The 14,562-nt window shown below is 46.0% G+C and overlaps 1 protein-coding gene across 1 annotated transcript in view; it reads left to right on the top strand.

Moving 5' to 3' along the window:
• LOC119176802 (protein APCDD1-like) overlaps nt 1–14,562 on the top strand; it is a 317,056-nt gene that overhangs the window by 219,397 nt on the left and 83,097 nt on the right. Inside the window, exon 5 of the mRNA XM_075876417.1 lies at nt 2,530–2,679. Within this exon, the coding sequence (XP_075732532.1) occupies nt 2,530–2,679 (150 nt within the window). The remainder of the gene's footprint in view (nt 1–2,529; nt 2,680–14,562) is intronic.

Below are 14,562 nucleotides of genomic sequence, written 5' to 3'. Positions count from 1 at the left end.
TTTTTTTAGTTGTAAAACGCATAAATACAAACAATCGCAAGGATTAATCACTAGCTAAATGCATCGCTAAACACAACGCAGTCCTGGATATGATAAATAAAAACACTCGCAAGGAATAATCACTAGCCAAATGTATCGCTAATCACAACGCAGTCCTGGAGATGAATAAATTATTGCAAAAACTGGGGATTCCGCAATAAGTTCTAGCTCAGAACTTTCATTCGCTTATCTGTTTCTATGCACTAATGCATGCTTCTTTCTGTTAAACCGTTATTTAAATATTCACACGTCCAACTAACATGACTGTGCGATTCTGACGCAGATAACGAGGCCAATGGTTCGATTCAATTTACAAATTGCACCACTCTGAAGGGTGGGAGCCTGCCACAAAGCTTGCTTAGTTAAATCCCTTAGAATAGTTTCGCTTACATACTACCGGTTCCACCAGAAGGCTTACTATTGTTTGCCAAGTTTTTGTTTCAGCGGTAAATTATAAATTGTATATACTTCCAGGTTATCAACTAAAGTCGCGTTTCTGCCAAGTGATCAGCTTGGCTGGCTTATATTAAATGGCAATTTAAACCACTCATGCTTTGGGGGTATGTCGCCCAGATTAGAAAAAAGATCTGTGCGATTAACGTTCGAGAATGCCCGTAATTGAAAATATATTTGTCACGAAAGATGTTTTCCTGGAAAAATTCGTTCTGCCAGAAGTGAGTAACTGTCGGAAATGTCTTCCTCTCGTTGTCAGCCACTCGTAACAGGTGTTTCTGGCACTTGAACAATCAATGCTATGAGAAATCGCTCTAAGTGAAAAACAAACCTTTGTGAACGCGTGCGTATGCTATTGTTTAGGAATGGCATACGCCAATTAGTAACATTCCCAAGTCATGCAGTCATAAATATACTAAGACGAATAGCAAGTGTGAGGGAATATTCTATGTAGCCCCAAATAAGACGCTGTTCCTTCTCATTTCGCATACGTTACCTACAACGTGCGCATTTTAGCTCGTAATTGAGTAAAGTCTGAATTAAGAGAAAAAAAAACTCTTGTACGTAAAACTGGTAGTGTGCAGGTAACATGGCCATGCCCCATTCTCTGGCCTCACCATCAATACGATTTTGATCGTGAGCGTGCAGCAACAGACGTAATAAATAGAGAGTGCAGAAGGGGGTCATTTTTTTATCTCATCAATACAGGCATATTCAGTGCGGTGAAAAATTCTAGTAATGATCAACCACGGTTCAACCACTCTTAAGCTTGTTGGAGACGCGTCGCCATTGGAATTACGTGTCAGAAGGAGCGAGATTATACGTTCTGGCGCTTAGCTATGTAGCCCTACGTGCAGCATAAGGTAGCGCGACCTTCAATCTTCAAAACACCCGACCACTTCTACTACGTTTAAACACATGCGATCGCAATTTTTGCCATAGCAGCCAAGATAGAGCAAATTAATTATTCATTTGTGGTCATTCGTTGCAAACCATTCATGACACTGGTTTGCTCGTTTTCTTAGGGAAGACGTAACACTACTAAAAAGCTTTTTTCTGGGAACTTTATTCTTTTGCTTTGCTTACATTGTGGTTATCAATGGAAAATCTGAGATTGGCACAAATTAGAGCTGGAATGCCTACTTGCCGATCCAATATATGCACAGGAGTCTCGCTCTCGTAATTTTTCTCCCAGGTGTTATTTCTGATTTGTCGGGGCGTTCGCGGAAACACGCATTGCTCTTTCAGCTTCTCATGTACGATAAACAAGAAATGGATATTGATTACATAGGAACAGAATGGGAGCCCACGTGCGTTCTTGACTGAATTCTCTAATACGCAATATGTAGGAGCGTCTACTGAAAACATGGAAGCATGCATGATGCTCTTCGTCCATCCACACTTCGATCAAGTCTCTAAAAATGTCCCAATATAGCACGGTGACGTGTGGTCTTAGAGTTCATAAACAGCGAGCACGGGGTTGTCAAGCACCACGCGCAATAACGTACAAAATGGCGAGGCACTGGCACGAATTTGCAGGAAACAGTAAGACATGACCTGTGAATACCGACAAGCGTCCTCGAAGTCTGCGACATAGCTGATGTACTTGTACGTTTCTGGCTGCTCTGTTCATGCAATTTAGCCGATAGACCTTTTCCTTCGGCTTCAATTTAAGTCGTTTGACGAGAAGGTTTTCGATTCTTGCTTTTGGCTGTCCAACAAAACAATTGTCTCCACAAAATGCTTTGCGCATGTATGCTGTGCATTGTGACATGCCTGCGTCGTCGCGTTTTGTGCCTGTGATGCAACATGGTGCGTATCATTCGATCTTTCACTGTTTTTATCTGCCGTACTACAATGAGCCCGTACTGCAGTATTCAGTGAAATTTTCATTAGACTCTTCATTTCTCTCCATAGAATGTAGAAAGGTGTGCGGCGTTAATTATGAAGCCACTCTTGCGCAAGTTAATGCTATCGTAGAATAGATATTGCGATAGCGTATTCTCACTTGTTCTGACTGTTTCCCGCCACGAGCAGATCCGCATCGTGCACCAAGGTCCTCTACCGAACCGGCGCCAATCCGATGCGCCTGCAGCCGAGCTGTACCTGGGCGACATCCACAGCGACGTGCGCAAACGGCTCTCGTACCGGCCTACTTCGTACCAGCCACCGCTGCTCGAAGCAAGTGTAAGTTTCCACATTTACTTGCATTTGTGCGTTTCTCACACCACTTACGAGTTCTCTGAGTTCGCGTAATCAGTATCATCTCCTTCAGGACTGGTGAATCAACTTTGAGGATATGCAAGGTATAAATGCATTCTATATGTAGCAGATGCACTTCAACAGTGAAATTGGCGGAGCTTTCTTTTTTTTGTTGTCTTTTTGGCATCTTAGCTCCTCGTAAGAACTGAATGAGCTACTTTTTAACAAAGGCCTGCAGGAAGGGGGTGCAGTGTGAATATACCAAGCGATTTTTTCTAGCTCTCCACCACAAAATGTGAAATGGTGGACAACCGGGTCCCCGTGCAACGGGTTGGGAGTCCTCCAGGCAGAGTAAGCTTCACCACTGAGGCGACGCGTCACAGCCCCTCGAAGCTCGCCTGTACCCCGTTTAGCTACCGGATAGGTGGCCGGCAAGCACTGGGGATCGAACCCCGCACATCTCGTAGCTGAAGCGGACGCGTACGTGCAATGCCACAGCTACGGTGAAGTGGTAGACAAGTTAAGTGTATATATAATGACAGTATGGTGCACCCAGAGGATGTGAAAGTCTTCGAGTAGAAATTGTAGGGTGTGTCCTCCGCCACACAATGTTAACATCTGTAGATTTTAACGTTTATTTTATACTTGCAGTCTTTATAAAAAAAGCTAAAATGCCATGTCCCTTTTCTTTATTGAGTACGAGGAAAAGGAGCAGTGGAGCTTGGTCATCGTTCGCACTGATGGTATTAAGGCAGAAAAACATTGAAGGAGATGCGGCCGGCACAGCATGGACGCAGGCGGTGAAAAATCATAACCATGGTGTCAGTCGGGGCATATTCACAGTGCCCAAGTAGGTGACCTCAGACACGACCTCTATGGTTCGGTTCACAAGGCAGTCTTGTTTACCAGCCAGACCACTGTCCTTTCAAGTGATTTCACTCAAACTATTTCGTAAACGACCCTGAAGTTCGCACGAAATCGAATGTTTTATTTTTTAATGCGACGCATTTCATTGCGCACCGCGGCACTTTTCGTCTATCTATCTATCTATCTATCTATCTATCTATCTATCTATCTATCTATCTATCTATCTATCTATCTATCTATCTATCTATCTATCTATCTATCTATCTATCTATCTATCTATCTATCTATCTATCTATCTATCTATCTATCTATCTATCTATCTATCTATCTATCTATCTATCTATCTATCTATCTATCTATCTCTGGCCGCCTACGTCTGGGTGATATCGTGATCACCTCCTTAACTTGAGGTAAACCAAAATTAGTATGGAAGAGCGTAAGATGGTTTGGCGAACATGACTCTCTGGCATGCTGTGGCAATCCCGTCACATACGCCTTCAAACTCTTCCCGCCAGACATGTGTGACACATGGCCCTATAATTCCGGCGGGGTATGCCACAGGTGATTGACCTAGTTTATATCTTACCCGTGTTAGTTACCCGGACACGGGTAATTTTAAAGCGAGAGCGTTAAGAAAAAGCTGACATTGGCAGTGTTGACCGGATGAATGCAAAAAATAAATGTCAGGATTCGAGCAGGAACCCCAGTATCCGCCTTTTTCATTTTCCTGTGCTGTCCTCGAGCGTTTCGGTAGGGTTTGGTAGGGGCCGCGAGAACAGACATTGCTTGAACGAGGGCCTTCGAGACCAGGAGCCGTTTCGCGACTTTTACGCTAGGCAAAGGCGCATGCCCCGCGGCTTCGTGGAAAAGGCGTATTCTGCGTGGTAATCAAGTATTCTGTCAAAAAGCCACCACGGGTATCGAAACCGCTTTCGAAAAAGACCCTATGCAAACGTAATGTTGGTTAAACGTCAATTGCATGTTACAGTGCTTGCTATCTAACTATATAACATAATGCAGGTGTCACGTCAGGTTAGCCTTAACGGTATACTTGAGCGCTATCGACTGACGTTGGTCTACTCAATTCTAGCCAGACTTACTATCATCAAAAGCAATAGCGCTACGTATCGGCTTGGCGCTTGTAATACCCATGTTGTTATTGGCATCGTTACGCAACTGTAAACAACCGGTCATATAAAACATATGCGACTGTTGAACATATGTCTGAGCGCACAATATTTGTGGATATCTTTGGCATCGTTTCGTAATTTTTGTGTTCAATAAAAATTACAACACAGCCACTTTCCATTCGCATGTTTCACAAAACATCAAGTCCTAAAGTAAGTGGAATCTGCCTATTCTCTTTTCTTTTCCTGAATGCGCATCGATAGGTAACAAGCGATCCGTGTACAATGAGGATTTATGATAAGGACCTGTGCGCAATATAAATCTGGATCAATTTTGTGTGCACGTCGTTTGCGCCATAGTGTGACACAGGTGAATGTTGGTGCAGAAGTTATGTCAGTGGGCTTATTATGTGCGTCGAAAGCACCAGAAGAGAAGACTCCGATTGGGTCAGTGAGTGAATAACAACTAAAAACATTGCTCGTAAATTTCAGAAACTTATCATATGTTTGCTCTCTATCTATGTTCAGCGTTGTATAATACACTTAGACTCCTTGTAATCAACATGACTATTTCTCGTCAGGTGATACGACTCCGCAACAACTACCGAAACTCAGTCTGTCTGCGAAGTGTTGGAACATCGGCTGATGCATCAACTGCCAGTCCCAAATGATAAGCACGTCACATACGTGGTCAAATTCACTGTCGCCAGCTGTTGCCGTCGGAGGAAAACTCACATTTCTAATGAGAGCTGAAATAGCAACTACCATGGCGACTGCCCCTTTATTGTGAAATTGCGTCATTGATACACATATACTAGACTAACAAGAATAAAAGCTAGTCCACCTCGGTCGATAAGAGGTCACGGTGCTCGGCTGCTGATTCGAAGGTCGTAGGTTTGATTCCGGTCGCAGAGGCCGCATTTTGGTAAAGGCGAAATGCTAGAGACCCATGCACTGTGCGATTACAGCACACGATAAATAGCACATGGTCAAAATTTGCGGAGCCCTCCAGTGTAACGTCCCTAAATCATGCCCTGGTCATGGGCGTAAAACCCCAGATATTCAAAATGAAAAGTATGAACCATCTCCCCGAAGGGAACCATGATGGGATGCTAAGCAGCAGTGGTGCGCGGCGTTGACCCGGGGCGTCGACGCGGGTGCTGGAAGAACGGTTTGAAGCGAAACTTGGTGTGGCCTTTACTCGAATAAACGTTTCTTTGAAACACAAAGACATGGAAGGCGAGTTGGGTTTTGTGTAAGTTTTATCGCGGATAAAGACTGTTCGCTCGATGTGCGCTCGAACGTTGCGAGCAGTGGAGAGGGTGAAGCGAGAGAGATGACACGCGGCGAGTGGTGACAGGCTAGGGAGAGAGTGACGTCAAAATGCGCGCAGTGCGAGAGAAGGCGTGACCTACTTGGCACCGCCCCAACACCTGTGGCCACGGGAGCATGGTACGGATTGAGGGACAGCGTCATACAGGCTGGTCAAAGAGCTTCTTCGCATATAAAACTACACGCTCAATTTGAGAAAAAGAAGGCATTGTAATATCAGAGTATTGCCGAAGCTATCACTGACTGTGGGGTAGGACACGACCATCGCAGTGGTTTGTAACGAAGAGTACAATGACGTGCATGGTGCTTAACCAGACGTGGCTGCAGTGAATGTCGCCTAACTCGAATTGTTTTCAACTCGCTAATTACTCCAACTCTGCGCGATACTGAAATAACATTAAGCTTCTTCATGGTGCCGGCGCTTGCCAAAACGTGTGTGGTGCTATACTTACCACGAGATTTATAGGTAGTGTCAGGGGGGCGCACGGAGGAGGGGGGCAGTTGCTTCGCCTAGTCATCTAAGGTGGGGGGGAGTCTGCCCTATACACTTACTAGATGTGAAGCAGCTCTTTGATTAGCCTGTGTAACCCTGTCCCTCAACACCGGGGTGGTGCCAAGTAGGCCACGCCTTCCCGCCCAGTGCCTGCGAGTGACGTCACTTTTTCCCTAGCCTGTCGCCGCTCACTGCGTGTCATCTCACTCACTTCACCCTCTCCACCACTCGCATGTTCTGGCCCACTCCTCACGTCGGCATCATCTCTTCACCCGCGCCACCTTTCTCCATCTGTAGGCGAGAAGAAGCCACGGGTATGCGTGCTGCGCGAGCTCGCGCTCCATCTTCTAGAGTTATATATATGCTACCTTTAGGTAGCAGATTGCGCCAAGATGCGCCATCTTGGGTTCAAATGTCTTGCGGGAAAGCCACTCACCACCCGCGTAGGAGCAACGCTAGCGCTTCAAAGTGCTACATAGTCTCTCAATATTGAGGGATTATGGTACTAGCGTTGATTCATTTGTTTTTTCGCTTTTCTTCATTTTTTTAAGTATGAGTGAAACTCGGTTGCTCCGGTCACACCTAGAAGCCTTCATTTGATGGTTACGTTCTTGGTATGTAATAATAAAACAAAGTGCGTAGCTCGTTGAACCAGTGAGATACATATTTATAGATGGTTACACTAGCTTCGCCATTTACGCTGTTTTTCCCATTTACAAATATGAAATTATTTTTGCACTTTTGAAGGCAATCGAACAGTTAGGGATGATTTTTTTTTTGTCATGCTGGACTCATTCGTTAACTGTGTGAGGGAGCCAGGTGTTTTTGTATCGCCTTCAACTGAATCGAGCCGAACAGTGATCGATAGCGCCCATGCGACGCCCATATTACGCACGGCTCTCTATTGCGCTCATATTACAATCGCGGCTCACGACAGCTAATGTGAAACACCAGCTGATGTCAACCACGCTTGATCTGCCCGGAATCATCGTAGCGTTGACTTCTCCGCAGTGCATTTGAACCACTTGTGACCACGTGATCTCGCTCGGCGAATAGGGGCTCTGAAGTCCTGTAGGCGAAGCGAGCGGCGCCCGGAAAACAGTGGCGCAACTGGGCTACCTAAAGGTACCATATACAGTAACTCTACCATCGTCTAGCCCAGCCGTGGTCGCACAGCGCCGGCAATGTGGACAGCGTGCCGCTGATTGCCGCCCGATCATGCCGACGGGTGGGACGCCGTCAGGGCATGTTTCCCGCTAGTGTGCGGGTACCTTTCCCAGCCTTCGCCGGCATTGCGGGTTAGCGAAGCCGATCGCGTTCGTCAATGGCGACGTCGTGCCTGGAACACCAACGAGGCGCGAGCCAAGGAAACCGTACGCAAGCGTCGGCAACGAAAGACCAACGACACCGACGAGGTGCGAGTCATGAACGCCGATCGCGTCGTTCGAGAATAGAGACGGTGCGCGAGTTACACCGACGAGACGCGAGCCAAGGAAGCCAAGCGCAAGCGTCTTGCGATTCTCTTCCCGTGTCTTCGCGTTTTAAACAAACGTTTAGTCCAGTAAACGCTACACTGACTTTCGCTTCAAACCTTTCTTCTAGCACCCGCGTCGACACCCGTTTCAACCCGGTCAACGCTGTGCGCCCCACTGCTGCTTCGCATCCCATCAGGGTTCCCTTCGAGGAAATGGTTCATATGATTGTTTTAATAGAAAGGAGGGGTGCTGCGATAAACTTTCCCCCCTCCCTCCACCCTCTGAAGTTTAACCCTGCTCTCACCCATGGCTAGTGTGAGAAACTGCCGCTTGTAATTCAATGAGACGTGATCATAGCGTAACGTGCTGACTGCTGTCAAACGTACATGCGGTAGTTCACCTATAGCTGTTCATTTCTGTGTTGAGCTGACTGTCCACCACGTAGGCGACACTGAAAATGGATACACACTTCACGCTTTTCAACAGTTTTGGAGACTTGTTGTCGCTGACCATCTTCGTATAGCTGATAACACCAATGGGACACAATAATCACCGTGAACTTTTCAGCATATATAAAGCTTTTTGTAGCGCTATATTTTCCGAATGAACACCCAATTGCAAAGTGTTGAGTTCCTTTTTTATACATATACCAATTATATAAGCGCCAGAACGTTTTAAAAATATAAGGTGATGCGCTTGCATAACTATGTATATTACCGCCAAGCACTGTCACATACGCACAAGGGAACTTTTCGCCCCTTAAGCTGCCGCTAAAATTTTTGAATCTGTGGAATCTTACGTATGACGGCTTTAGGCTTATCATTTGGGCGTCTAGAGTGATAGTTTCTCGGTAAGGAGTGACTGGGTAGCTGCGATCATGATGAATAGAGGTGCTTTTTTGCGTATTGGTCATTTTGGGGTAAATAATTTGAAAATATGTCCTGTAGACAACTACAATTTGAATACTGCACTTGCGAGAGTTACATATCAAATCTGGTAACCTAGGCTGCCCTAACTAAATACAAACCAGGAGAAAGAGCGTGTATGGCGTCGATTTCACGAATTTTTGTCTCACTTCCACTGGTCCCGAAAGCTGGTTGCTATTCTACAAAGATACATGGTGGCAAGCGTTCCGCTTGTGGTGCAAGCGCAAGTATTTCCAACAAGTTCAACAAGGCAGCTATATCGCAGTAGAATAATGAGCCTTTTCGTTATTAAGACGTCGCGAACACAATGTTTATAGGCAGCAAAAAAACGTTATTGAAGAGCAACTGTGTGAATCGTATCGTAGTTTTTTTTTCGTAACAATATATCCGTTATCGTATGAACGATTACGCCTTGTAGCCCTGAGAAGATGACTGACGAGAACGGGGTGGCTTTTCGAAGAATCAAGCTAACGCTTGCAGCTAATGGCCTGAATATACTAAGAACAAAACTGTTTCAATGTTTCGAAAACGTTTTATTAGGCAATCATAGCATGAAAGTTGCACCTCGTTAGGAAACTATCAGTTTAAAATTTTTCGAGGCACGACGATGTATACAAGTCACGGCAGCATTAAGTCCTCTCGAGAAAACATCTCGTAGGGAATCATGACCAGTGAGCAAAGCTTTGAGTATCGTATCGGTGAGTAACCGTACGTTACCCAGGTGCTGCTCCATATAATGTTAATTGAGTGACAAAGTGTGTATTTAAATGTGAATTTATTTCGGCTTTCAGTTGTCTTGGGTAATTGAGGATTCCGGGAATCGCTGCAGTGGAGGATATGCCTCGAAAGTGAATCCAAAGACCGGCCATCTTACCGGTGGCAAGATACCATTTTAATACGGGTATATAATTTGTTGGAACATAGAGTACTCGGCATGTGCCTTTGCGTTACAAGTTTCCTTGCGATGCTTCAACATCTACGCATATTTTAGAAGAGATGAGCTTATCAATACTTGATTGAATAGGTTATTTTTGCCGGGAACAGCGATATCTTTACTTATAATTAGCCTATGTCTCCGCTGAAATCTATTGTAAAAGCTTTCTGTGTGCCTCACATATGGTTCGACTATGGCAACGGTTCTATACCATGACCACAACGGAAGACAAAGGCTAGGTCCTTAGAAGCTTCGTCCTTAAAGATATAATGTACATAGTGTACCAACGGTAAATTTCAAGCAGTCCGCTTTCTTTCGATTGCAAGCAGTGTAAAGCTTCAACGCTAGTTACGGCGAATACTGACTGTAAAGGGACTGACAACGAGCTAGAGTATGACTGAACCCTTGTAGAAATACGTAGAAGTACCGTGAATTTGGCAATCTCAATGGAGTTAGTTGTATAGAGAGTTTGACAGACACTGAAACCGGTACCACGCGCAGCTTGGAGGATAAGCCTTCGTACGACACGAAGAAGTCGTTCGGATTGCTGTTTATAGTCTGCTACTGAGCCGCATGATAATTCATGATAAAAATTAAATTACTTATATTATTAGTCATCACTGTTTAAATATATGGTTACTACGAGGTAAACAAAAAGGTTGACACGGCGTGTTCGATTACCAAGACTGGCTGCGTGACGCATTACTCCCTCCTAGCTTTTTCTTCCTCTATGAATGCAATGCAACTTGCTCATAAATATATGGCTATCAGGGGGACGGGAAATGCACATGCGGTATATCTGAGATGCGACTTACGTGTTCTACTGTAGCTAACTTTATAATACACCATAGTAGGGATCTATCTGCTCCAATAAAAAGCTTCATTCACCATTAGTGTGTGATGAAGTACACAGTCAAGAAACGAGACTGACCTCAGTAGCGGAAATCGTGTGTCTGCCATAAACGGCAACACTTTTTCGTCGTTGCGTTCATATGTATGTACCGTTTCGGAAAGCCTCTAGGAATGTGGGCGCACGTAAAATAATAATTGCACGATATTTCGAGAAGCAGCCAGCGTTTCACGTCTTGCAAGGCTGCACACAAAAAAAAACAGCCCCGGAAAGCCGCAAATTATCAACAAAAAAACGCTTCTCGCGTGGCCTCTAAATCATCATGCAGAATATACACGACTGCGCGTGTTCGCACTCTACGAGAAAAAAAAAAGAAGAAGAAGAGCAGTGCGAGAGAACGCGCACCAGTGCATATCTGGCGTCGGCAGCGGCCACCACAGGGATCCACGTGCTCGCCCTTCAGACGCACGTTAACAGGCACGCGTTTCGGCCACGGTTTCAACGTGAATCCGGTGCGCAGCAGCATGCTGGCGCATCTTGGCAAAGAAAAGCAGGGCGCTTGAATCCGGTGAGACGCCGGATCGCGTTCTCCCGGGGGCCCCTTTAGGAGCTCCGAAGGCGGCTGCATAAGCGAAGCCGGCCGGCACGCGCCAGAGACGGCGAAAGGGCCATTAATCGTGAGCCGCGCTGCTTGACGGAGCCTCGCCATTCTCTCCGGACAGCCCTTGATTCACTCTTTGCTCGCGTAAGTGCTAATGGGCAATTCACAGTGACTACTGTGTGCCGTGCGCGCTCTCTGAGTGAATTAGCGAAGCTGGGAGGTTCTTCGGGCCTGATACGCGAGCGGTTGCGGGAACGTCATCGTCGATGTGCGCGCTTCTTTGACTCGTCGTTGCAGCGGCACGCTTGACTACTCGGCTTGTCTTTGAAGGGAGCACGACGAGACCATCAAATGTGCCTACCTCCGATGCGAATTGCGAACGCCGTCTCTTGCTACATTGATGTTCTGAGCAGCCAGTGATACTGAAACGCCTCGAGAATATAACTGAAAGGCAACTTCTAGGCAGTGCTGCATTCAAGCCAGCTGGAACCGAAATCAAACTTCTCCTTTAAGAAAATTTATTGACCCTCTTTTCACTTTCATTGTGATAGCAATTATATGGATACTCTCGGCTGGATTTTGCCGCTGGCGTTGTCGTCGACGTCATTCACCCTATGTGGTATACGCATATATATATATATATATGAAAACGCATGAAAGAAAAATAATCCAGAAAAAAACTCCGGTGCATGGAATTGAAGGTCTGACCTCTTGCTTGTGAGTGTGAGGTGTTAGCCACTGAGCCATGAAGAGCATCTCCTTCAACGTGGAAACGGCAAGCTATTTATATCTACCGCTCACCGCTGGTGATTGCCATCTCGGGGGAACTATCGTGTTTTCAGCATTACCAACGAGATGGCGCAATGAGCGCGCGTCGCCAGATTGTCACGGCGCGGCGGCGCGCGCTCTCATCTCCCATGCATACTTTTCCCCGCGGAGAGGGGGGGGGGGGTGGACGCTCACGCGAGCTATCGATTATCTTGCGGTGGGAAGAATCGTATACCTTGGGCTTTCACCGGAACGGTTCTTTTGTAGTTACCGGGCCCTTTTCAGACACAGCGAAGTAACGACCGAGACACTTATTTGCATTCATCGGCACCTGTGAGTACGTTTCGTCCGTCATTTGTGCATAAGAAACGCGGCGCACTTTTTGATGTGGTTGCATTCTTCGCGTGATCTCCTTCCAATTTTTTGCTATCGCGTTCATTGCTTCACCACCGCGGCAAAGCTGCGACATTTTTTTTCGCCTCCACTTCTCTTTTTAAGGTGGTAGTTGCTCACAAAACCAACACTTTGAAAGACATTATTTCTGACGCCCACTCGTTTTACGCCTTATACCAGCAGCCTCAACAGTGCGGCGCAATACGACAAGTAATGCTAAAGCAAAACTCGCTTCGTACAGAGAAATCATTCTGCGGAAGTCTTCTCCGGTGTGGCTGAAAGCGTCGTTGCAGAAACACCATTTGCAATAGTGTATCAAAATTGACGCAGCTGAGCCCTTCGATTAAGAAAAACACCAAAAAGACACGCTAGCGGGGTGGCTATAATCTGGAGATCTTGACTGATTTAATTATTTGGGCCTATATTGGGCTTGTAATTGCGAAACTAAACAAACTGAGTGTAGCAGATAACGGCCCCAATAAGTGTTTAAAAATAAAAAGAGAAGGAGAAAAAAGCCAAGGCATAAAAAAATCGCCGGAGAGATAATTAAGGTTGGGTGGGTCAAAGTGGGTTGCATATTCATTATTCATACTGCCGCTAGAAGAAGAAAATGAAAACAGAAAGCATTGTTGATTCACACTGCTCTCGACAACGGGGATCCTAATGCTAAAATATGTTTTTTTTTCCTACTTGCCTCGTTCTTTTCTCTGTCCAGGGTAGAGCATGGCGTTATACTGTTTGTTTTTTCCTGCGGCCAATGCCTGCCAACTCAGCTCTGTATAGTGCTCTCGAGAGGGTCATACTGCGATCCGCTCTCTTTAGCCCCCGTTGTCCCTTCGGGGCTAGTGCAGTGGCCGGTGACCTCTTCGGTTCACGTCTACTGCGTGCGTAGTCGTGGTCGCCACTATATATAGTGGGAGTCTCACCTCAAATGGCGCCGCTATTTGTCTCATAAAGCTGCCTGTGCTCATGCCGCCTTTCGCGAGCACAAAAGCCCCGCCGTAACGGCATGCAATGAAATCACAAGAAAGATCACAGCTGCCATTACTCTGCGTTCATAAAACTATAGAAAAATGAGAGAGCATTTAGAACTACGATAAACTGGCACTGATGTCACGGCTCTTCACACAGCCTTGAGTACTCAATTACCAATTCAAGGTCTGGCATGCAGCCGCAGTTCTGGGGCAGGGGCGAAAAGCAAAAAATATAGAAATTGACAGTCCTCTAAAACGATCCGTAGTTTCATGCAGCGTATGAAATATGCTGCATAAAAATATGTGCAAATATGGGCTATGCAGCAGCGCTGTAGAGCACATATTTGAAGCGCATAAGTAGACAAACAAGTATATACTGTCTCATTTTTTCCTTTCGTTTTTTTTTTAATTGTGCAGCATAAAACCATGCGCATACACAGAAATGCATGAAGCCGCCAGACTTTCCTCGCATGTATCGTGACAAATATGGCGGGCATTTGTTCCAAGTAAGTTGCGGGCAGTTGCACCTGGTATCACAACATTAATAATAATTTAGCGGTAGTTTAGCGTTCTCACATTCCCCAAATAAAAGAAAAAAGAACTTAAATGACGAGCCTCCTTGGCATTTGCGCTCCGGTTGAGTGCAACGCCTCCCATATGCAAATGAAACCCAGAATCTGTGTGTAGCGAACGGAACTCGTTACAGCCATGCTAGTCAACCGTAGATGTTCAAATCCTGTGCGGCAAAAGGGTTTATAGGGTCAACTCACTTTGAGAAAAGGCACCGGTGCACTGGAGCGTTTTGATGACCATCTTTCCGAGAGAATGGGGTGCAAGCCACGCGCTCGACTGCTTCCGCATTCCTCGCAGCAAACCCAGCCGCGAGAGGAGAACGCGAGCTCACAAAACCCGCGGCCGGAACCTGAGAGGGTTCCTCGGATTTTCTTTGTCTCGGCTATCTGCACTCTGGCACGCGCGAGACGACCCTTCGTCTCCAAATTAGCTCGTCACGACGAGGGGGCGAACAATCTCAGCCCGACACTTGCTCATTCGTTGGCGTATATCGTTGTCTACAATGCCGCTTTTGGTTGCCTAAGGTTCTTTCTTTCTTTAAAAGTCTGTTACGTG

Source organism: Rhipicephalus microplus, chromosome X (genome assembly GCF_043290135.1).
Source record: "Rhipicephalus microplus isolate Deutch F79 chromosome X, USDA_Rmic, whole genome shotgun sequence".
NCBI lineage: Eukaryota > Metazoa > Arthropoda > Arachnida > Ixodida > Ixodidae > Rhipicephalus > Rhipicephalus microplus.
Note: the sequence above shows the minus strand (reverse complement) of the source record. Positions and strands in the feature narration are given on the sequence as shown.